Genomic DNA, 24353 nt, shown 5'->3' with positions numbered 1-24353 from the left:
CTTCTTGGTGACACCTCAGCATCCACTACAGCCCACAGAGGAGTCCTCAGCTTCAACAGCTCTCAACAGAACATTTGCGATGAACAGTAAGTCTCTCCTAGAACATCTTTTAGGATCCTCTAGTGCCTAAGAGCTGCATCCCTGCCCCAAACAGAGCTTGAAAGACTTTCCCAGTGTGAACTCCTTCAGTGATCAACTTAATTCCCATAGTAAGCAGTGTACTACTGCCTGCAGTGCCTGTCCATACAGATGGCAGAGTAGTGAGTGATATCTGTAGCAAGTTGAGGTCTGACTTCATCCCCAAGGTATCCAAAGACACAATGCAGGCAGTGGCAGCCAGCACAGCATCCTGTCCCCTTGCCTCAGTAGGTCACTTCCCTGGATTGTTCTACTCTGCTAAGGACAAGAGTTGGCTGCTGGCCATCCCTGGGGACAAGGAACAGATGAGTATTGCATGCCTCTAAGCAAGTGGAATCTCATTCAATGGCAAAACTCACCTACAACATTGAACATCAGTAGGGAAAGGTTATCCAATCTCTCTTGGCTTTCTCCTGCCACTTTTCCCCCCGCTTCTTTATGAGATGCTTTCCTGCACTCCCCAACAACAGCACTATCAGCTGGACCAGTGGCAGGAGTCTGATCTCCCTTCTGGCCAACACCCCTTTGTCTGATGTTGTTAAGACTGCCCAGGTTGGGGCAAGACTGATGGAGAACAGAGAAGCAAAGCTGATCCATATTCAGGCTCCTTGCTGGCTTAGCTGGCATTAACCTCATAATTAAACTAAGTAAATGAATACAGTGCAGTCCTGTATCACCATCCCTCTGGCACCAAGTCTGCATTCAAGCAGGGAGCTAAGCCTGCCAATTCTCTGAAACCCTCCTCAACACAATCACTCAGATTTTCTGCACTCAGAGGCAAGCAGTCTATTCATACTATTTCTGGTGATCTTTGGACTTGAAATATCTTTTCTTCTTGTAATTCTTGCAGTTCTTCATTTTTGTTAGTATGGTGACCAGCCACATGCTCCTTTTTGCTGCAGTCTCACGTGACTTTTCTTGCTCTCCATGTTCTACCACTGCAGGTTATATTTAGAATATAAAGAAAAGGGCTCATTATGAGATGATGCTAAGGAGAAAATTGTGCTGTGCGCAGGGAGTGGCAGGAGACTGGGTGCTTCCAGCTCTACTCCTTGCTTCCTTGTCTGACCCAGCCAGTCACGTGTTTCCACCTTCTGCTATTTCAGGTCTTCCTGTTTCCCTAAAACAAGCAGCTTCCCAGCACGCTGGGGATTAAACACGCAACTGTAAGGCTGTCACTGCCTTCATGTGATGGGGCTGACATTCTTCTGTTGAAGCTCTTGGACAAGCAGCATAAAAAACAATGGACAGGAAAACAGGGAGAAGTCGTCTGTCTTCCCTTTCCGTAGCCCCTTGTTGTGTGTATTGTTTGTGCGTGTCTGCATTTGTCTGCAAGTACCACCAGGTCTGTGTTTCTGATACTGAAGTATCTCCACGGAGCTGCAAGAGAGTCACAAGGGAAGTGCTTCTCCATTGAGCACAACAGTGGCATGGTGGAACAAACCCTTCACCTTTCCATTCTTGGCTGGTTCCACACCTCTGCTTCTCTCTCCCAGACACCATTGCTTTTCAGAAACTCAATTTTCTGCTGACATTTCCAAGGTCCATCTCTCTGTCCCATTGGTCCCTGGTTGTTGCAGGCCTTTTGCATATCATGCAAATGTGAAAATAATTCCTGATTTTCAGAAGGAAATCTTCTTTCCTTCATTTGATGAGAAAATCTCTTCTCCCACCAGGAAACATTCTGAGCGTGAGTGGAAAGCAGCGGAAGGCAGAATCCCAACTCCCACGGGGGCAGCTGAGAGTATGTACCAGCCCAGTGCATGTCTAAGGAGGAAAGTACCAGGGGTACTGCAAGCAAAGCTGGATAGCAGATGGGTGTGGTGGGGCCAGCTGTGTCCAGCGGCACAGCCTGAAGTTGAGGTCAGAGAAGCTGGCGCTCATTTCTTGCCACTAACCACTGGAGGAACCTGGCTGAGCTGTGTAAAGCTCAGCTAAATCAAGGGTTTGCTCCTTCAGGACTTGTGGCTGAGGCTTCCTCTTTTGAAGGGTTTTCACTTCCAAGGCATGACATTAATGACATCTTGCGTGGCAGCTGTTATGCTAAATTCAGTTTCTTCTCCCAAACCCCTAAAACAGGAGTGTTGTCAGTCCCACCATGATTTTCTCCCTCGTTTCACACTCTGGGTGTGATATGAGAAGGCTGAAAGCAGCAGGGCTTTCAATTAAGGGATATGGGGTTTTCCTCATGCCACAAGAGAAAAAACTGAAGTTCCTTGGGGAAATAAACACATCTGCACAGCACAAGAGCCGTTTTCTGTCCCAGGGAGGATCTGGGCTTGCCCCAAGGAACTTCAGGAGACTCTCCAGCCATATGGACTTCTGCTCCCAGGACAAGGGGCAGCCTGAAGTTTGGATTCTGTCTGCTTGTTCTCATGCCAGCAGGGGCCCACAGAGCTCTCTACTGCAGGACTCAGTCTCCTGCTGGGAACAAGTGAGTTTTGGTTCCATTCCTTCACTTTGCTGTGCCCTGAGCATAGCTTCGTGCTGTTCTGGGATGACTCCCAGTGGGGACCAGTAGCGTTGCCCAGCTCAGAGAAGAAATCAGCTGAGTCTTAAGCCAGTTTCGATGAGAGCACAAGAAGCGTGCGGGGGCTCATGCAGTTTTCTAACTGTCCTCCGCTCCAGGGAGTCCGTGACCCGTGCAGCTGGTGGCTGCAGCACTGCTGCCCCCTAGTGCTGCCAGAATCCCAAGATGGCGCTTCCCAGCCGTACCCGCGCTAAGAGCCCCGCCCCCCGAGCCGCCACTTCCGGCTGCACATGGCGGAGCGGGCGGTCCGGAAGGAGGTGGGGATTCGTGACGTCACACCGCAGCGCCGCGGGTGGAGCCGCTCGTCGTGAGGAGCGCCGGAGGAGGTGGGTGTTGGGGCGGTGCTGAGGGCCCGGGCAGCCCCGGCGTGGGAGCTGTGGCGGTAGAGGGCGGCTGTGGGGCCGCTGCGCTGCGGGTTGTAAAAGTAAAACTCCGTGGAGGTCGCTCTTAAGGCTTCCAGCTGGCTCTTGAAGCAGTTGGTTATCAACGGAGCGGCGGTAACGAGAGTTGCGAGACCGGAGGAGGCCGCTGAAGCCGGCTGCAGCCCCGGTGTTTGTGTCGGTTACGGTGGTTGAGGTGGCTTCCCAGCGTCCTGCAGCCCCGGCGCAGAGGTCTGTGCTTTGCTGCGTCCGCGTGCTTCACGGCAGCGCGTTTGGAAGCGGCAGGCTGTGCGTGGGAGCGGCTGTGCTTCCCTTGGGCGGCGTTGCACGGTACCGACGGCCGCTGCTGCGGGCTGAGCCTCTCCCGGCGCTCCCGCCGCGCCGTGCCCCAGCAACGGCGGCTCGGGGCGCTGGGGCTCGACGAGGGTTGGTTGGAGCCGAGCGTGCAGCCACGAGCTCTGCCTTCTTTCCGTTTGTTTTGACAAGGTGAAGTGGTTCGTGTGGTAGGGAGGATTACCAGTCCCCTCACTGACTACGGGAGTAAACAGCTTATAAATAATGGGGATGCACTCACGGTCATTAGCCGGGCGTGTTGGTAATAGTTGTCGCGGAGCCGTGTGACTGAATTTCTATCACATGAGGGGAGGAAAGGAAGGAGGAGGTGAATTGCTACTTATTTTTTTTCTGTTTTATCTGTTAGGAAATAAAATAGTTCAAGGGAAGCTTGCGTGTTATTCAGAGTGCTGCTCTTAGTGCTGCTGATGAAGCAGGAATCCTGCAGGCCTCTGCTTTTCTCAGTGACCTGAAGTGTAGGAGAAGAGAAGCCAGTGCCAGTCCCCAGGGCATGCGGTGAGCTGCATATGTGCACGGGGCATCTTCCACTTGGACCTCAGCAGCGGGAGGATCCTGCTCCGCTCTCTGAGAGGACACAGCAAATAGGCAAGTTTAAACCAAAACAATGGCAAACTGATGTCCCTCATTGTGCTTTGGCCATCTGCTAGATCAGGTTGCATATTGACTCTACTGTTGTTGTTTCTTCCCAAGAGAAATACGAAAGGAGCCAGTTTTGTGAATGAACTCTTTGCTCCCTGGGAGAACAGTGTTATCTCCTAAACTATACACATTTGTGAGTATGGCAGTAAATGCAAATCGGCTCTTTTGTTGTCACATTGTATTCCAGGTTGAAAAATATGAATTTTTCAAACTACATTTACAATCTAAAAACTTTTTTAAAATTATATTTATTTAGATATTTATTTATTTAGTGTCTGGTGATTTTTCTTGCCCCACTCTCATCTCTCTAGTACAGACTTAATGCTTATGTCAGCTAACAATAAATTGCTCTTTAGTCTTTATGGTGCCAGTGTTGAAACTGGAAGTGAGAAGCAGGAATTCTTGCCAAAACTGGCTCCATGAAAGTTCAAGAGATACACAGAGTGGGAAAATTTTTCAATTCTTTCTATACATGCAGTGTTGTTCTTGATGAAACTTGACATTAGTTAAGTGCCTTAAAAGGGCCCTCTGTATTATGACTGTGTAACTCTGAAACAGAGTTATAGGACTGTAGTCTGATCTAGATGATGAACTGTCAGCAGTCTGTCATCTACTAAAGAGCACGTGTCTCATGTGTGTTTACTTGCCTGAGCAAGTTGTTTTTTCTTTTCCAGCTTACAGTTCCAAGAAGTGTCAGAGTGAAGCAAGGAGTAACCGAGCCCTGGGAGAAGATACTGAAGCTGTCTGCTGAATAAACGTTCTTCTCTTAGTTTCAATTGGCCCCTCCTGTGGATGAATGCTGTTGCTCAGAACAGAAAACTTGGAATAACTTTTGGATCAAACAGCTTGCTGTGATGTGAACTTTCCAGCAGATATTTACAGAGGAGAGCAGTCAGTAGTCCAAGAACAGAGTGTTGCTTGGCTCTAGAGAAGAACAGCCTCTTTCCACTTCTTCTGATTCTGCTGGAAGTGCAAATGAGCTCGTGTGGTGTCTGTCTCAATTTGTTTGGGTGCTCAAAGAAAAATCCAGTCTGAGGAAGCCTCTGGGAATAGACAGGTGAGAAATCCGTCAGCTCAAATTTGGCAATCTTTTAATACAATGTGTATAACCAGCTTCTGGGTGTTGTTAACTTTAATTTGTCCAAGTTTTAAAGCCTTCATTAATTTTGAAACGCGTTCCTCAATTTTCTTTGCAAGCGGAGTGAAATGAAACATTTCTTTGTTTCTGTACTTGTGCATAGCAGGTGTTTGCAAAATGCTGATGGTCAGCAGGATTTCCTACTTTTCAAGATGCTTCTTGTTCAGTTGTACTCTTAGCCAGATGGATCTCCTGACCTGGCAGACAGGGTGCCTGTGGGACTGGGCTGCTGGTACTGGTGTGCAGAGGGCAGCACAGGTGTGTGGCTGGAGTAGTTCACTGCACTTGTGACTCCGTTTGTTCCCAGGAGAACTTAAAAAGTACAGGATTGGTTGTTTTTAAAATGCCATTCAAACAATAGCTCTATAAAATAGAGAATTGGTTTTAGTTGCAATGCAACAGCCTAATTGATATCTTGCCTGCCAGTACCTGAGCTTTGCTGAAGTGTCCCTTTCTAAGATAGTTTTCTGCCCTCTGCCGTAGTGATAGGTGTACAGTTTTTTGGTTTAAGGCCTAGGAACTGGTTGCTCTGATGTATCTGAGTTTGGAAGTTAGAAAAGCCCTGTAGGCCCTAAAATATCAAAGCTCAGTTCTGTTTTCTCCTGTTACATTTTTAGGAGGTTGTCGGGAAGTTGTACTATGCAAACATGCGTTCATTTTCTCATGTTTCTCCCCTTTTACAATGGATCTTATTCTTTCTGTTGCCGTATGATTTTGTTGGCGTGATTGCATTTCAGAACTGGGGCTGTGCTATTACTGGCTAGAGCTGTGAGGCAAGATTTTCTTTTCATCTAAATATTTTCCTTCAATTACTCTTGGCTGCTTGGCTCTTTTTAGATTTGATCCAGTTCTGTTGCATGGGAGAGGGGGGGTTGTTTGAAAAACAAGCCACAAAGCCAGTCACCAAATAAGAAATGGTGGCAGCAACAACCAGTATTTTGGAAAATATTCTGGCTGTGAAACAATAATGTTAGTGATGTGTTATTCCTTTAACATTAGATCTGTTGGCAAGGTAGAAAGCTGGTTGTTTGATTGTTCTGTTATGCTGTACAGTCGGGAATGATGGTGTCATTCTTCTCTCTGGTCTGGGGATGTTCATCAGCTCTGTGGGTTCTCAAGGCTCATTTATTGCTTCTGCATTTCTGTCCTACAACTGTTTCACCCTGTGTGCGGGACTCCCCAGCACCTGTATTATTTCCTTCCTTTTGCTGTGTTGCATAATTTTCTTGCTCCATCCATGGTACAAGAGTTATATGGAAGGTAACACCAGCAGTGTCCCCTGTGGGTTCTAATGACGAACAACAGAACTTCTGCCATCCAGAGCTGATAATCTTTAACATGATTATGTAGGGACACGGTGAATCCGTGGGTTGTGATGAATACTCAGTGTACCTAGACCTTCCCTTTCCTGTCCTTTGTGGACAGCTTCATTTAGATTTTCTACACAAGATGTAGTCTGACAGTGCGAGGTGCCCCTGTAAAGAAGCTGCCTGTGCTTGAAGGCTGTATTCCACACCAAGTGCATAAGGAGCAAAGAACTGGGGCTGGCTGATACTACCATCATACTGTTTCTAAACTGATCCAGCTGGTTTTTCCAGGAGCTGGAATTCAGGTCTTATGCCTCACTGTAGAATTTGACTTTGGATTCCTAAGTATTTATATGCTTTCCCATAATGTTTCTAATTATTCACCCTGAAATAACTTAGCTTTTTGATAGCACAGCATAACTTCACATGCACTTGTTTCTGAAGCACAGCAAGCTATGATTTAGGAAGATCATTTTCTGAATGAGTCCCCTGAGAACGGAAGTAAATGGAGACTATCCATTTCCTAAATGTAGTTTGTGCAGCATTCATTGGCAAAACAAGTGAGGGAGCTTCCCCAGGACCCTGGTGTGCCTGCTGCATGATACAGACTAGACATAGCAGTTGGTGTAACTGCAGATGGATAGACGGATAGTTAATATGATCAGCAGTAAAGCAGAGGATTTAGTCTTCTGTGGTGTCCTATGCCCGTTTCTGTTAAGCTACCGAAGTTTTAGTCCTTGCCTTTTGAGGATAACACTTGGATACTGTGAAGTGGTGTGCAGATAGCTTACTTCAGGAGTTGTGGTGATGCTGGCAGTATTCTGTAGTTGTTGCTTTTCTGTAAAGCTGTGTCATGCAAGGTGGTGTATATGATGTCTGTCCCTGCATGCTCAGAGTGAGGCCATCCAGGATTTCCTCGACAGAGTTGAGTTTGTCTTATTTAAGAGTTGATGAGACTGCCTGCAGGGGAGGTGGCTTTTACAGCACTCTGTTCTTACCTGAGAAGAAGTGGGTGTACTGTAGGGCAAAATCTGTAGTTCTCCAGCATAGAACAATCTGCCGTGGAAGCTGCCTCTGTCTCTGTGTTGCTCCCTTTCAACTGAAATTCAGCAGGCAATCAGCTGAACCTTTTACTTGCTTGTGTAGCAGATGTACTTTTTCCTTCAGAAGAAGGAACATGTAGGTGTGCTTTGGTAAAACACTTAGGGGAGATGAGGATACCCAGATAAGCCCTTTGGTCTGAGAGAGGTGAGCTAGGGGAGGTTGGGAGAAGGATTAGGCAAGGGGAAAGGAGTTTGTTCATTCCTTCTTTCTGTTGCTGACTTTCACGTTAGCAGTCCTTTTGCTTCTTCATGGATTTTTGACTTCAGCAAAAAATTCTCAAGTCATTTAAGTACTGCAGTGATATCGACAGAGGGTACGTAAAGCTGCCTCTTTTAAAAATGACATCTACTACAATATCAATTTTTAAAGTGTTATAAATAAAAAGGTGAGCTGCTGTGGCAAGTGGCAGTCCGTTTCTGCTGTACTTTGAGACTGTAAGAGCCATGTCCATAAAGGGGAAGTCCTTTGTGTGTTTGTATCATGTCTGTGATCTCTGAAGGGCTGTGTAACAATAAATTGAAAGGTTTCTGATGGAATGTATGTACATTTAGATGTTCCAGAACATATTATAGCAAACAGCATGGAAAGTGTCCAGCAAGTGATACAATGGGATTTGAAACCTATGTGTTTGTTGGCTGTGTGCTAAATGCTCTTCCTGAGAAACTTGCTGGAGATCAAGTAGAGGGTTAGGCAGCTTACTTCAACATTAGTTGCTTTACTCTTTAAAGGAAATTCACTTTGGGATAGTATGGAAATGTCATTGAATTATGAAGGAGCTGAAGTTCTACATAGCTGCAGAATGTTTATGCTCTGAAATGCTGCAACTCCTTATGTAACCTGACAGCTGTGCTCTATGGCTGGAAAGTGAAAAGTGAACTATTTAATATGCATCCTTGTTTAGAAGAGGACTGAAGCATTTGTAGAAATCCCATGAGTCCCGCTTATGTATTTCAGTCAGTGAATACTTGGCTGCCCTGGTGTTTGTGTGCCAGCTTGTTCTGGTTCAGTCAAATGGGTTTAAAAACTGTCGGATTGTATTTCACTGCTTCCAAAATAGCATTTTTATCCTCCCTCTTCAGGAAGTTTCTTTTTTTTAACGTCTTGTGACTGTACAAGAAAGTTTTTATAGTTAGGATCAAACAGCCAGTCAGTCTGAGCAAAGTGTTTACGTTTGGAATGAGATTCACTGCTTTGAGAAGAATGTCCAGAATCCATTGCATCACATGCACTGAGGAGTTCAGGTGGTTTTCATGCAGGTGGAGGTGTTTGAAAGGTAACTGGTGCACACAGCACCCAGGGCTTTGCTGCTGAATAGCATTTGGCATGTGCCAGTTGTAATTTTCATAGCTATTGGGCAACGTCTTTGAATCATTAACCCCAACCTCCCCAGGAAGATTGAGCAGGAGATTTTGCCAGCATTCTTCTTCTCCTTCTATGCCCTTATAATTGCAAGGGGAAGCATTTTCTTCTCACTGAGAGTTTTGTGCAAACTGAGTGTTTTATGGTTTCTTTGTGCCTCTGAGAATTACCTCTTTGGAGCTTTGGAGCTTATAGTTCAGTAATCTGAGCTTTTTTAATATTGCTAAGCAAGGAGTGTGGTCTCCTGAGAGTATTTCTTAGCTGACAGCACTTGATTCTGTTTGAATTTAAGGGTCTACTAATGTTTTGTCTGTGGTTATTTGGCTTCTTTGTCTGACAAAGTTTTGAGCATTGGCTGTTTTCACTACATCTGGAGGACTTCAGCTCCATGATTTTGAATTCTCATCCTTTTAGAGTTCTATTAGAATAACTGGAATAAATGCAACAGGTAGAAAAATAGTGGGATAATTACATTGTTGTAACTATGTCATCAAAACTAAAGATCCCCTGTAGTTGTGCTGGTTGCATGATTAGCGGTTGTGGTCTGAATAGCTTGAGACTATAAGGAGATATGTGCACAACCTAAAAAGTGAATTTTCAAAGCAGTAGCTCTGTGGCCATAGTAACTTACTTCACTCAGGAAGTAGGAAAGGATCTGCATCTTTAATGTCTTATGTTCTTGTTTGTCCTATTGGGGTAAACAGTCTAAGGGGCAAGTCTGTGCAGTCTGGAGGGCAAAACAGTACACTTTGGGAATGAGATGATACAGCCTCTTCCTAGAGCAGTTCTTAGGGCCTGTCCATTGCAGTATGGGGAGTTTCTTTTCAGAAACACTATGGAGCCTTTGAACTTAGGTTTAAACGAGACTGATGTGTATCCTCTGTGTTTTCATACAGCAAACTTGGAAAAGAACACTTTATAAGAACTGTGTTTGGCTGGTCCTGCTGTTTTTCATGCTGTCTTGTGTGCCTTTTAGATCTGTTAAGATCTTATCTTACATCCAAGTCGCTTCTCATTTGATTTAGCACTGGATGTTTTGTGCTTAGTTTGATCTGCATAAGCAGATCAAAGTAATGAAGTGCTGTGCAATGTCAGACATACATCAGAAGACAGAAGCCAAAGTGTAAGGGAGCGAGCTGTGATGTGAGAGTGAGCGAGCTGTGATGTGAGAGTGCTGTGGCTGACGGCTGTGGAAGTCTGGTGCAGGCTAAAGCACCGTGCTTGCTTTGGTCCCTGACAGGGCCTGTAGGGGAGCCCCCAGGCTTTGGCACCATGGGCACAGAGTAGACCCCAGAGCTGCTGCCCAAGTTCATTGCTGTGGGGAGAGGTGGGGGGATGTCTGCAGCCTTCAGGCATTGCCCTGTGGACCCCTTGACTCCCCTCTGCTTTTCCCTTGAGTGAACTTTGGCTGTAGCTACTTTAACACAGTCCTGTGACAATCTGAGGTTGGAACCAGTTGCCAGGGAAGGGGGGAAGGAGCCTACCTCATTAATGAGAATGAGCGTTTGGGGCTGTTCTGCTTCCCAGAGCTCTCCTGGTAAAGGACTTGGCTGTGGGAACAGCTTTGTCTGTGATCCAGCTTTGCTGGAGGTTTTGGCAGGAAGGACTGCAGAGCTGTCATCCAAGAGTTTGATGTTTTCAGGATGAAATCCCTGTCTCATCTGTTCTTAATGCTGAGGCCGTCTTTGTGATGCAGAACACCCGCACTTAGTCTGACTGTTTTGCTGGCGATCATGTGTTAATCACACAATTCTGATTTGCTTTGGGAAGGCTAAATTAGGGAAATCTGAGTGCTCCTGTAGGCTTACTAACCTAGGGATGCCCTGTTTTTCAGTTCAGGTTAGGCTGCAATTTGTCAAAACATTGACTAGAAAATTGAGCTGGAAGTGCTTATAAAGAAACACATGGAGATGTGTGTAGAGGCTGTGCTGCTGGACTGGGCATATGAAATTAACGCTGAAGATACTATTTCTGGCAGTGATATCTGGAAAAAACACTGCCTTTGGAGTCAGTGGGCACTTGTTCCTTCCTGTAAGGAGTATAGAAACCACACTGAAGTGGGTAATGCTCAATAAGACAAAAACCAAACCGATTAGGGAAAGGTAGGTAGTGAACAGGAAGAGAGTCTGGACTTAGGAGCTGTTGTGGGCCCACAGTTAGCATCACAAGGCAGATGCCAATTAAAATGACTTCTGGAAACATGAGTGGCAGTTGTACAGGACCCATGTTTACTCTGCCATGGGTTCTTTGCCCTGAATCACTTCCTGCCATGGAAGCTGGATGGGTTGCAGTGCAGAGGTGTGTCAGCAGGTTGGAAGCAGCGTGCATAACTCTGGAAACAGGAGTAGCTGTTGGGAAATTCAAGGTGCGGTCTGTATCTTTGAGTAGGCAGACTACTTAAGCTAACATAAATGTTTCTTCCTGTTCAAGCAGGAAGAAGTCAAATGCTCTGAGGACAGAGCATGGCTGTTCTGAGTGAAGTTGGGATCTGTCCAATTGTGTTCATCTTGTCACAGTATTTCACAGGTATCTGCATGTGGGGCAGGCCTTGCTCTGCATCTCCAGTACAGCAGCGTATGTGGCTTTCCACAGAACCCTTCACTGACTGGGGTGGGAAGGACCCTTTGGAGGCCATCAGGCCCAATCCCTGCTCCAGCGATAACACCCAGAGCAGGGTGCTCCAGCCCCACGTCCAGGCAGGTCTTGTGAATCTCTGGGAAGGGGATTTCACCACCTCTCTGGGCAGCCTATGCTAGTGCTCTGTCACCTGCACAGTGAAAAAGTGCTTCCCGATGGTCAGAGGGAATATCCTGCCTTCCTGTTTGTGCCCTTTGCCTCTTGTCCTTTTTCTATCTTCCCACGCACCTGTTTGCATTTGTTGGTGCTTACAGCAGCCTTATCCTTAGGGGAGCCCAGCTTCTAGGTATAGATAACTGTAGAAAAAATGACAGCATCAACAGAAATGTTTAAATTGTAATGTAAAGCTTTATCAGTGAGAGGCTTCAGAGCTGTGTTTGCTTATTAATAATTATGAGCAATGACTGTTTCTCAGCTTTTGGTAAGTGGTGCGAGGTGATGTAACCTGTGCCAGTGCTATGAACACGCTGTCTCTTGGAAGTATTATTTGCTTTCATCCTGTGAACACTTTTAGAACTCCTGCTTCTGAATTCCCAGCAGGTGGGGAAGCCCTGAAGGTAGGAGAGGCTCTGTGTGTGTTGGGGAACTAACTTAGCCCTTTTGGTGTCTGTTTAGAAACCTGCTTCCTGCAGCATTTGTAGGAAACCTGCATATTATTTACAGGTCAGTGACCAGCATTAGTTCTTCCTGTGGTTATATTCATCACTTCTGCGTACTTTCATTTTGATGAGAACTCCTCTCTGCACACAGCCTTGCCCAATTGCTGTCTTGCATCACTTTTCAACATGAATTTGCTACAAATCCAGAACAGGGCTTGATTTAGCAACCTAATAACTAACAATTCCAGTAAGATCATAGACTGTTAAACGTGACTTGGAATTGTTTTAGCACAATTCCTTAAAACTATGCCCAGTGTGATTAATATTTCAAAGAACTCGAGCTTGCGCCGGAAGAGGGAGGGAGAATGAGGTTTCCTGGATAGGCCAATTGATGCAGCAGATAGCTGGGAGGAAGCAGTGAAGAAAATGTTTGTAATAATGTGGTGTTACTGTTACCAGTGAGGCTGAGCTGAATTTGTATGAAACCTTTCTTTTTGCAGATTGCTTTGGAGGACTGATGCCAGTCTTGAATTGGGCTGGAGTCTGTGGTTTCATCTGTGTGCCTGGAAGCTCTTGGTTTTTGTCACCTGCATTAATGGGTGACAAGGGGGATTTTTGATCTAGTCAATGAAATGTCAAAACATTTTGTTTTTAAGGCTAGCTTTCCTGACAGCCATATACGATTCCTAACACTTGCAGAAACAAGACTTGTATTCAGAGAAGTACAGTAACTCATGAGTTGGATTGAGATTTGCCTCCAGTTGAGTTTTCTGCTGCAGTGGGCTGAGTGGTTTAAGTGGAATGATGAATAATTCAAGAAGAGATGAGACAAATGCAGTCTTAATGACATTAGCTGTTAGTCTCTATGTTCTTGTCAGTAAATAAACATGCCTGGCTGGCAGTTACACTGTTAACACAGTGCACATATATGCCCAATTTACAAAAGTATTGGGGAAACCTGAAACATGGCAGGATTTCTGTGTCGCTTTCTATCTAGCATTACCTGGTAAAGCCTGACAGGAGCGTTATCTTGCTCTAACAATGTCAGATCATAGCACAGAATATCCTGTTGTGGCTTACTGCTCATCTCCCTAGGGCTTGTCTGAGTATGTTTAAAAACAAACAAAAGGACCACATATAAATGCTAAATCAGTTGAGCTCTAAGCATTTGTGTTTGGGTTGTGTTGGTCCATTTCCCAGCTCCTTTAAAACAAGCTATTGTTTCAGACTGGTTTCGCTGTTCAACAGTTTGCCCATTGTTTGCTGTTGCTCAAACAGCAGCAAGGGCAGCAACTGACCTGGATTGTGGAGAATATGCAGTGTTGCTTTGAGCTGCGGATCACAGAACATCCGCAGAGCCCTTTCTCTGCTTGAAGAAAGGTGGGCAAATGCTGAAGGGAGAAGCAGTTGTCTGCTCTTCAGATTAGAAGGAGGCAGCGAGAAGTCAATATAGGTAAATAAATAATTTTACAACCATATGCTTACCTTTACAGTGATGAAAGATATGCTGATAATCTTCACTGAGCCGTTAAGCCCTTCTGTTAAATGATTTATGTGCTGCTTGTGAAACTGTGGCGTTGCTAATAAAATGTTTTATGTACTGGAATAGCATTTCATTTATCCCCGAGGATCTTTCTGTGCTTATATACTGCACCTGGAGGGATATAGAGCATGGCTTTAAAACTCCTGTCAGTCATCAGCTCACCAACTGAGCTGATAGCAGTCAGTTCAGGCAGCACGTAGAATTGGAGGTATGACTTAGAAAAACCGTCATCTTTTTATAAAGCAACAAAATAATACTTTCCAGGGTTGCACTGGTGTCTGAACTGAACATTTGTTTTCAGATGAGGGCAAACTTTTTAGGACTCGTGGGGTGCTGCCAGGAGGAATTCCAAAGGGGAGAGTTCCTCTTGCGTTTGGGATGTTTGTGCTTTATACTATGTTGGTAAAATCCTCCCAATGTCTTCTGGGAGCCAGAGGGTTTCACAGGGAACAACCTGCTGCAGCAGCACGCTGCTGTAACAGAAACGTTCTGCTTTCTTTATTGGGCTGCACACGATATTTCTGTGCCCTTTCCCTACAGTATTTACTTTGCTGCTGCAGCAGGTCACAAAGCTGCTTAGTTCAGATCTTCCTGTGAACCTTTTGAGGCTGCGTTACAGCAGCAATCTGTTGTGCTGCAGTTCTCACCTGGCATTGTCTTTTCTTAGCAGCTGGACCCCGGGTAACTGGGTGAGAGGCACACATGGAGGTCTTCTGTATGCATGCTCTTTTGATGCTTAGCTGTTAAAGAAGAAATTACAATTAGTTTGTTAAGATCACATTTTTTCTTTTGATCTTTTGTTAAAATTTGAGAAAAAACAAACCACCCACCCCTTTCCTCTGTCTGAAAGGCACGCAGTCAGTGCATGTGCCGCAGCACCATCCCAGTGGGGCTGAGGCTCTACTGGGAAGGCTGGGTTGGTGCTGCCTGGCCACTGGGGGTGACCCAGCAGTGCTCCCTGTAAGCTGTGCTGGCTTCCTCCTGTAACTCACAGCCTGCACGTGGGAGCCTGGGTCTCCCAGGTTTATGTTTCATAAACTGTGATACAAGGAAGCCATGAACAATGTACTGAGTTGACCAATGCGTTGTTGTTCTGCTCATGGCATAGGCTCCTCTGCTCTGGAGCTGCTGGCTCCCCTTGCCTTCTGCTGTGGTTTTTTAGTTGTGGGTCTTGTTGTGCAGAGGGATGTGTGCATCTTTGTGCAGAGTTACTGTGGGGAGAACACGGGGCTCGGGATAAAACACCAAAGTGGGAGAGGGGAAGAAAAAGTGCTGTGAACTTCAAAGCTTGACTTTGATTTGCTAATCTCTGAAAAAGAGTAGCCTTGTGGTCTGACCCTTGTGTTTCTCTAATTTAAGTAGCCGCTAGGTGGTAAACTTGCTCCTTCCCCACAGGAAGAATGACTCATAGAAGCAGCTGATCAGAATTACTCCATGCTCTTTTTAAAGAGCATAATGTCTTTGTGCTGGTGGTGGAGCTGGAGCCAAGCCCTGTATCAGATGAGGAGGAAGAAGTGTTTTGGAAACTTTTAGCATGTTCCAACTTCGAAAGCCTCAGGTTTGCATTCCTGAAGAGCTGCTCCAGGCCCCCTGCTTAGCTTTGCAGCCCTTCTGTATCTTCAGGCTGGTGTGTGTGGGAAGGGAAGGGGAAGTTGTTTCAGAGCTGAGAGAACATCAAGACAGTCCGACAAGGAAGAGAACAGGTCTGCAGGATACAGGAGATGGTGTCGGAGCATGAAATGGGGAGAAAAGCCTGAAATATCTGGTGCTGATTTAAGTGTTGCAAGTAATGGAGCCAGTGTTGTAACAGAGAATAGAGGCGGGTTTTTTCAACCAGAATGGCAATGGGGTACTCTGAGCTTCCTGATTGTTGCTGCTGAGTCACATCCAGGCATCACAGGGCTGGCTTCTTCAGGTTCTGTTTTGTTGCTTCCCTTTGCCCCACTGAGATGGAAAGAAATGTCAGGCTGAAAAAAAGTCGAAGAAGTTAACAGGAGCAGCTCCAGAAGGATGGCTTGGTACTCACTGGAGCGCTGGGAGCGCCCGCAGCCCTTTGGTATGTATGATGACCATGGGAGGGTCCTAGAGAGTGTGCAAACCATGCCAGCACCCTGCTGCGTGGTCTGATAGGAAAGAAGCAAAAGCTGTCTAAGTATTGTGATACATTAACCATGAGATAAGCATGAGAACAGTCACTGTGCTTCTGTATGTGTGATTTAGACTGGAAAAGTATTTCTTGCTCATAGAGGGGATATTATTATTTAAAAAAAAAAAATGGTTTAAAGCTTTATCTCTCAAGACTCATTTAGGACTTATGAAAGAAGAGGGGCATTGAATTATCTTGTGTCCAGCTGTATGGATGCTAGATGTTTACCCAGTGTCTGCAAGCAATGGAGAGTGGTTTGCTTTTTGGTTTTGTTGTGAGTGAGACCAAAGTTAGAGATAAAGAAGGGGAGCAGGAGCTGACACTGCTCCAGTTTCCTCCCTTTGGAACAGGCAGTGTGTGCTGGCAGCTGTGTGCCTCTTGTCTGCTAAGGGAGGCAGCTTTATCAGGGCTGGGGATTCGTGCTTTTAGTGCAGAGAGAGTACATGAATATAGACCCCTTTTAACCCTCCTTTCACACACATAAGCTTACATGCAGTCTGACTGGAAAATATCTAATAGACTGTTCTGTTGTGTGTTAACCCTGTGATGCACAGCATAGTTTCTTAGCTCTCTGCTGGGATGGGTCTTGCTGGCCCTGCCCCCTTTACTGCAGGCAGCTGTGCTTCCTGGGGGCAGATTAGCTGAGGGACAGCATTGCACTTTCAGTGAAACCTGATTTTATTGTTAGCTGGCAAATAATAGCTTTGAGCTAAAAAAAAAAAAAAAAAAAAAAAAAAGAAAGGCACCATTAGTTTTGTGTGCACACTGATTGAGGTTTAACCTGGTTTGCCTTTGTGCTTTTGGAATGTGTTAAAAGCATCAGTTCTGGCAGAGCAGAGTCCAGCAGCTCATGTGCCTTCCTGGACAGCGAGTTCCCAGCAGCAAGTGCTGAGCACTTTCTTTACTGGTGTGTTCTGCACCAGTTTAGTGAGTAAACAGGGCTTAAAAGTTAAGCAACACTCTTTTCTACAGTGTAAGGCTCAGTAAAGAGCTCAGTGTGTCACTTCGCTGTGCAGTGCCAACATTTTTTTTTGGAGTGGTGCTTTTTTGTTAATAGGAAGTGCTTTTTGCAGACTGTGTAATTCAGACTGTTTGCACATGCTGCCTTCTTCCCTTCCTGAAATAAGGCTGAGCTGCATATTTGGTTCCTCTCTGGTTCCCTTGCATGTATACAAGAGAAAAGCAAACATGGCCTATTGTCTCATTGAGATGTAAAGCTTTCTATTTTCGTGTTCTGTGGGTTATTTTTGAGGCTGAGACCTGATTATATATATATTTTCTTCCAACCTAGGCTATTATTAAATGTTTAGATCTTCTTGTGCTCTCTCAGTCTCCTTGCCATCCCAGGCAGTCACAGAATCACAGAATGGGTTGTTTTGGAAGGGACCTCAAAGGTCATCTAGCTCCAAAACCCTTCTATGGGAAGTGGTCTGGCCTGACTAAATCAAGAACCAGGTTAGGCTGCCCAGGGCACCCTCCAGCCTGGCCTTAAGCACCTCCAGATATGGGGCGCCCACGCTTCTCTGGGCAGAAGACAGGCCTTGTGTCATGGCCTGCTGCCAGCATCTCCTCGATGGCCAGTTCAGGCAGTGGGTTAGGGACACTTAATTAGGAATATTTGTGGAGTTTAGTAGCATGCTTCCATTAGGGAATGGAATTTTCAAGTTATGCGTTCAGATAACTGAAAATCATTATTCACTTCAGTTTTGATAATTTGTGTACACCTCAAAGAAGGAGGGAGAAGTGACTGCAGGGGGACAAGGGAGCCTGGCATGTCTGCGCAGTGCCACGCAGCTGTGTTGGTGAGGTTCTGTCCTCTGGTGGGGGATTTTGCGCATCAGTTTAGCAATAAACACAAAGGCGCTGTGGAAAGTGAAATAGTCAGAGGAAAAAAAAAATAGTCACTGTAAACTCTTTTAGACCAGTGTCGTAGAAATATATTTATTTCTCTGTAGAAAAAAGCATGATTGTAGGAATTGGGTTGCTGAAGGTTTGGTAGTCCTGCTGTCTGTAAGGTGAGGGACTTGCATCCTGCAAAAGCCCTGATGTTGAGTTCCCAGGCTGCAGTGCTGTATGTGGTTTGCTGTCTAGGTCAGAGAGCCCTGCAGCAGCAGTGGCTCTGTGTTTTGGATCCTTTCCTCCTGTATGCTGGGTCTGTCATGTGTGCTGCCATCCCTTCAAGGCTGGAGAGTTGGTGTGCTTGCACAGGCTGTCTGGGAGGCAAGTGTGGTCCCAGCACAAAGGCTGCTGTGCTTTGGTACTGGGAGTATGCAAGTGGGTGTGCGTAGTTTTCTAAACCTGCTACCTTTTAAGGCCACAGGTGTCTTAATACTGCTGTGTGTCTTCTCTTCTGATGGGAAGAGCAATGCTGCCTCTTCTGACATTTTGGGACAAAATGTCCAGTGGACATTTGCCCTATTAGTTTATAAAATGTCTTCACATTTCTACTCTTAAAAACATTTCTACTTTTAAACCTTTCCATTTGCTCCCAGGTTTGGAAGCTCTGGCCATGGATCAGAAAGGCTATCGACGAGGGAGTTTCCAAAGCAGCACTAGTGATGAAGATATGCTAGAAATAGCAGGAGCATCTCTGGACTTCTCTATGGCAGATGATGATCCACCACTCGACAGAGAAATGGGAGGTAATACCATGCATCTCTCCACTTTTTTATATTGTCTTTTGGTGGTGTCTTTTTCTCTGTGGTCTCTGCTTAGTGTGAAAGATGAGCATTTCATGGCACCAACACAGTTTGCAGTATTCTGCACTGCATTGTAACTGTGAATAGTCTTTTGCAGAACAGCCAAACAATTGTTCATATGCTACACTTGGCTTCCAATGTTGCTTTTTTAAAAGTGGTTGATGGGAAGCGTGTTGTCTACAAAGTAAAAAATAACCTTAATTGCAATTGCAAGAAGCATGTGAATGACTTCAGTGTAATGGAGAGGCACTGCGTGTTTATTCTCCAGTATCTGAGCTGCTTCAGCACTGGCATCCAGTAAAGTGGCAGGGAGGAAAACTGCTCTATTAACCATGTACATGATCATATTAAATGCAGCATATCCTGTCTTACCACTTTGCTTTTAAGGTTTCTGAGTAGTCCTTTCCAGAATTTCCAGAAGTAAGTGTTGTAGGGAAGAGCTGGCCATGCTACTGGGGGAAGTATCTTTATTGTAGGTGTGAAAGGTAGAGATGACAGCACTGAGAGATTCCTAGGAGTCTGTGGTATGAACAGAGGCTGCCCTTTCTGTTTCCCTTTTTCCTTACCTACAGTTCTAAAGGTTGCCCTTTGGCTTGTGTTGTGGATAGGAAAATGTTTAACAGAGGAAGGGGGTTTGATGCTGAGCAGCACGAACAGCTTGTCTTCCTTTACCACCAATTGTCTGTAAAGATCTGTTGCTACTTACTTCTATATAAGCAGAGTCTGGATTTGTGAAATTAGTAGGGGCAAGATTAATCTGCATTGTATTGCTGAACTAAATAACTCGAAGACAAAGTCAGTCAATTTTTTCTTATCACAAGTTAGTTTAAAAGCAAAAGTATTGAATTTGAACAGCAGACTGCAAGTCTCCATGACTTCCCATAAACCTTTTTATCTTCTTCCCCCATTTCTATGTATCCTACGGCAAAAATTAAAAAGTAATCCTTTTGTTTTACTCCTTGACCTTGTGATCTGCCTTGAGGTAGTGCAAATGAAGACAGACTTCCTTAAATGCTTGTCACCTGCCAGTAGCTGAACCCACTCTTCTACTGGAGATACCATAAGGGGTTTGTAGTTGGTCCCTTTTATCATTCTAAGGCTCAAGCATGGAAACAGTTAGTGTGTTATTTTTGTGCTTGCTTCAGCTCTGAGTAATAAGTGCTTCTTTGTGTGTGAAGGGAATGTGTACAAGACATAAGCTATTCTGTGAGTTATGCTGACTCCAGCTAATGGAAGGGACAATGGCTAGTCCTGACAGACGAGCTCTGTTACAGATATTAGGTGGCGTACTTGTTCCAACCTGACATACTGATGGGCATCAGTTTTATAAATGAACATCTTGGGAGTTCACTACAGAACTCCTCATCTAAAGCTCATAAAAATAACTCGTGGCTGGAGTTTCTTCTGAACATGTTAGTTATAATGCAGATTTAGAGACATAGGAAATAATTGCTTTATCCATGTTGTTAGTGGAATTGTAAGTTCCTGTTTTTTTACCTGCTCTTTTAAACTGTTTTTTCCATAGCTGTTTGCATATCAGCTGTCTGAAGTTAAAGGAATTCATGTTTAATATTTAGAGAGAATGAGCTAAATTCTTTCTCTAACTTCTTGCAAGGAAATTGTTGTTTTATTCTTACTTTCAAAGCAGTGATAGATAACAGTTTATGTAAATGTTTTGTTGCTTTCCTAAAACAGTACTCAGTTGCTTCCCTCCTTATTTAAATAAGATTTTTCCTTCTCTGTTCAGTGCATTTGAAGGCTGCAACTACATCTACCAAAAAAAAACCCTTTGGTGTCAGCAATCAGTGAAGTGGATGTCTGTTACAGCACGGCTGTCTTTGGTCCTTGCAGTAGTGAGGTCTGCCCCACTGAAATGTGCAAGCTGGAACAAAGGTGATGAGGACAGTGCTGATGGAGACTGAGGTGTGGCAGCACAGTAGTAGTTTGTCTGCTCCTTGTAGCTTTAGCAAACTTGGTTATGGAGAGAAGCAGTTTGAGCAAAAGGGCCTCTTTCTGTTTGCATGAAGCATAACTCTTTGTGGGTTTTGAAACTGGGGGAAAAGGGGAAATTTAAAAAGGGAAATAGTTTTCCCTAAATATTGGTTTCAGTTCTCTCAATGGAATTTCCCCTACTGAATTCAGAACATGTTTGCTGACAGCAGTGTGTCAGGTGTGCAGCCTGTTGTGCAGGTGGAGCAGTGGCACAAGCTCTACTGCAGCTGGATGTGTGCTAATTGAAGTTTGTCTTGCGGTCATCTTCTACATGCCTCTAGTTGGGGCTTGCGTCTCTGGTGTGCTGCATTTTGCAGTCTGTATGGTTGGAGGCTTTTTTTAGTGATGCTGTTTAAAACCAGCATCCTGCCTGCTTCTTCCTTCTTATCCAACACTGTCAGTGTCTTTGAATCTCACCTGCATAGGTACAAGTAGGGAAAATGATTCTAACTGGAGCTTTTAGGTCCTGTGAAATAACATAAGGAAGAATTGCTAACTTCATGACAGACCCGTATATCTAGATGGTATATGTATGTCAGGTATATGTACCTCAGGTTCTCTTGACTCAGATCTTGGATGGAAGTGATCAACCTTGCACATGGCCTGGAACATGGGATTCTTGTGTAGAGGAGAGTACTCAGAATGCTTGAAGATAGACTTTCTTTTGAACAGGTAGTTGCATGAATGCACGTTCTTCCTAAGGGCTTGAGGAGAGCTTGATATAGATGTAAATATTCTGAGTGCTTCAAGCTTGGTTCTGTCAAAAGGATTTAAAATAATGTCACTATTTTTAATGCCTGGTTCTGTTCTGTTAATGAAAACTCTGAGTAGCACATTTGTACTCTTTTTTTCTCATTTAGACTTCAACATTTTGTCAATACATGGCAACAGATGAGACTTTCCTTGCTTTTACACACTGTGTTTGAGAATCAAGCTTGGCATTTTCCATAAAATCCGTGGATGTTTCTCCGATTTTCCCCGTCATGTTGCTACTAAAGTGATAGCATTTCTTCTGCCAGACTGCAAGTGAATGCTAGCTGAGGTTTGTCAAAGGCGTTAGCACCTCAGCAGTCCTGCTAAATTAGCATAGATTTACATGGGTGGCACAGTCTTTTTAAGGTGTGCTTTCCAGAAGTTCTGTCTTACTGGCATCACTTTCTTTCTGTGTCATAGTTAAGATAACCTGGACTACACAGGATATTCAAGATGCATTTGTACAGCAGCAAGACTTTTTCTATATTTTATGGAATTTATAAAAAGCGATTTCCTTGTTGATTGATTGTTGCTGACTATTGAGGCAGAGAATTATCCACAGGCACTCGAATTCTTGTCAGATGTACCAACTTGGAGCTTCACGTTGTTTACAGTTGCCTTCTCATATCCTTCCACCCCATGCCTTGCTCTGTTGATAGCGGGTTTCTTTTGCCATCTTATTTTGTGCTTTTCTTAAATGACTCTTCCTCAGCTGATTGCAGCGGGGAGGCAGCCCTGGGTGTGCAGGAGCCAGGTGTAATGCTTGAATATCACAGTGGCTTCTGGATCTATTTAAAAGTGTAGTATGACAAAAGCAGGGCTGCGTTCCTCACTTCTTTTGAAGAAAAACTTAAAAGACCTTCCATCCTTTTGAACGTTTTATTTTGTTGCAGGATTTAAGAAGGCTTTGATTTATTTATTTATTGAGTTCTAAAGAAATGAGAATTAGAATAGCAGCAAACATCACGCTAACTAAGGTGCCACAGGATGATAAGCTAGTAGACAGGTTTGAGAGAAGAAACAGTTGGAAGCCATAACCCTGAGTACATCTGGTGTAGGTGATATTGCCAGCCATTCATACCTGGAAGTCCTCATGTTGCTGTTGGTGTTGCCTCAGCTGGCAGCGCTTTTGTCACTCGGGCACACTTTCTTCAGCTGCATCCATCCTTGACCTCTACATTAGACAGGTACGGTTGCCAGAGCAGCAGAATGCCCTGCTGAGCTGCCAGCCAGCACAAGGACAGGACCAGTCAACCTTTGCTAAGGTGTAATGTTTCAGAGTCGTGAGACCAGGTACAAATGACAGGCTACCACTGGTAAGCTGCAACAGGAAGAACTTAAAAGCTCAAAGGGGCTACTGGTTATGTACACAGAGTGGCAAGATAAAGGGTGCTAATGAGGCCCTGGAGGGGTTGTGGAAAGCACACTGGCATATTACTTGAGGGCAACAGATAAATTCGTTGCCTGCCTACTGGGAGTTTGCAGTAAGCAAAAAGCATTGCCACTAGCGAGTTAGCAAGTGAGGTGTCACCTAAGTGGGAAAAGAAGGGCTTTTGCAGTCAGTCTGTGGCTGACTCACCGTAGTCAGGAATCTCCGTTGCTAAATGTGTGAAAGAGATCCCGAAGCTTTCATTATACAGCTTTAAACCCGTTTAACTCCTCGCGATTCTGAGAGCACGTAGCATTAGAAACAAGTTATTCTCCATCTTAAAGCCCTTGCGCAGTCAGCTTCAGCCATCTGCGTGCTGCGTCTGCAGCGCGGCACCCGGGAGCGTTTCAGTGCTGGGGAATAATACGCTCTGCCGGGAAAACGTCCTGGGTGCTGCCTGAGGAGCTGCGCCTGCCTCGGGCTGCGGCCCTGGCACTGCAGGTCAGGAGCTGCGCTCAGTACAGGCAGCCGGCTCCCCTTGCCCTTGCTTCCCCGTGCCGCTCTGCTCCTGCCCCTTGCAGGAGGTGGAGGGCTCATGTGACTGTCGCTGCTGACGACATGCTCAGAGTGCAGGAGAACCCAGCGCGCCCGCGCCCAGGGTTGGTCTTCACCTGAATCCAAAGGGAAAGGATATGCAGCGAGCGCTGCCCTAGAAGGAGCAGCGCCCGTTTTCCTTTGACTCCCGCTGCTGTGCGATGGGCTCGCGAAGGAGCTTCTGCAGGAAAAGGAGCGCCTAAGTGAGGGTGAGGAGGCGGCTTACAGGGAGCCTGAGCTGGGGGACGTGGCCGTCTGTGGATGCACGTTGCGGGCGGTCAGGCAGCAAGCAGCAGGCTGCTGGTCGTGGCTCTGGGGCTGCTCTCGTTCCTCTTCCTTGGATGAAGGGCTGGCTACGGAGAGTGAGCAGCCAGGGTGGTCTGTGGGCTCTGTGCTGTGTGGTGATTGCTTACTGCACGTCTTCCTTTTGTTTGTAAAATCCTCTCTTTCCAGATTTGCAGCAGCAGGGGAAACAGTGTGAAGGGAGGGAGTCCTCTCTCCCAGGTGCTGGCGCTGCTGTCTTGCCATGCTGGCCTGCCGATTAATAAACCCGCTGGGGTTCCTGTACGGCAAATGACAGATGCCTATAACTTTAACTAGTGCTGCCTTTCACTTCTATTTTTATTTTTTTAAGCAAGGAAGAATATATAAAAAATGGAGCATTAACCCATTTGGTAGAAAAGACGTGATTAAAAAAAAAAAAAAAGTATTTGAAAAAAATAAGGCATTTTAACTTACTGTCTGTGGATATTAAATACTGGTTGAGAGGTGCATTCAAAACTGTGTAGACCTACAGGATCATCTTCATTTTATTTTGACGAGGCATTACTGAGCACATTTCCGTCCTTTATTCCTATATGGATTTCCTAGGATTCTTCATTTGCAATAAGCTGAGGCAGGAAATATGATCTTGATAAATATTTATGGTTGTCAGCCATTTTATAGTTCAGTATTATCCTTGGGAAGAAATATAAGGACATTTTCTCATTATCCTTTGTCAGATGGGCTGCTTACCTGCTTGCAGAGCTGTGAAATTGCCTTGTATTGCTCAAATACTTTGGGGTTCTGATTT

The 24353-nt window shown here is 45.2% G+C and overlaps 1 protein-coding gene across 6 annotated transcripts in view; it reads left to right on the top strand.

Annotated features, from left to right (window-relative positions):
- The first annotated feature begins 2885 nt into the window (after positions 1-2885).
- LOC140251297 (H(+)/Cl(-) exchange transporter 5) overlaps positions 2886-24353 on the top strand; it is a 40437-nt gene continuing 18969 nt past the window's right edge. Inside the window, exons 1-4 of one of the 6 annotated variants that reach the window (XM_072334870.1) lie at positions 2886-2994; positions 3749-3987; positions 4716-5098; positions 18367-18516. In XM_072334870.1, coding sequence (XP_072190971.1) covers positions 18384-18516 — 133 coding nt within the window. In that variant the 5' untranslated portion in view covers positions 2886-2994; positions 3749-3987; positions 4716-5098; positions 18367-18383. The other 5 variants (XM_072334871.1, XM_072334872.1, XM_072334873.1 and 2 more) reach the window with 5 other exon arrangements.

The sequence above is a fragment of the Excalfactoria chinensis genome, chromosome 4 (genome assembly GCF_039878825.1).
Source record: "Excalfactoria chinensis isolate bCotChi1 chromosome 4, bCotChi1.hap2, whole genome shotgun sequence".
Taxonomy (NCBI): domain Eukaryota; kingdom Metazoa; phylum Chordata; class Aves; order Galliformes; family Phasianidae; genus Excalfactoria; species Excalfactoria chinensis.
This window is presented reverse-complemented; position numbering and strand designations above follow the sequence as displayed.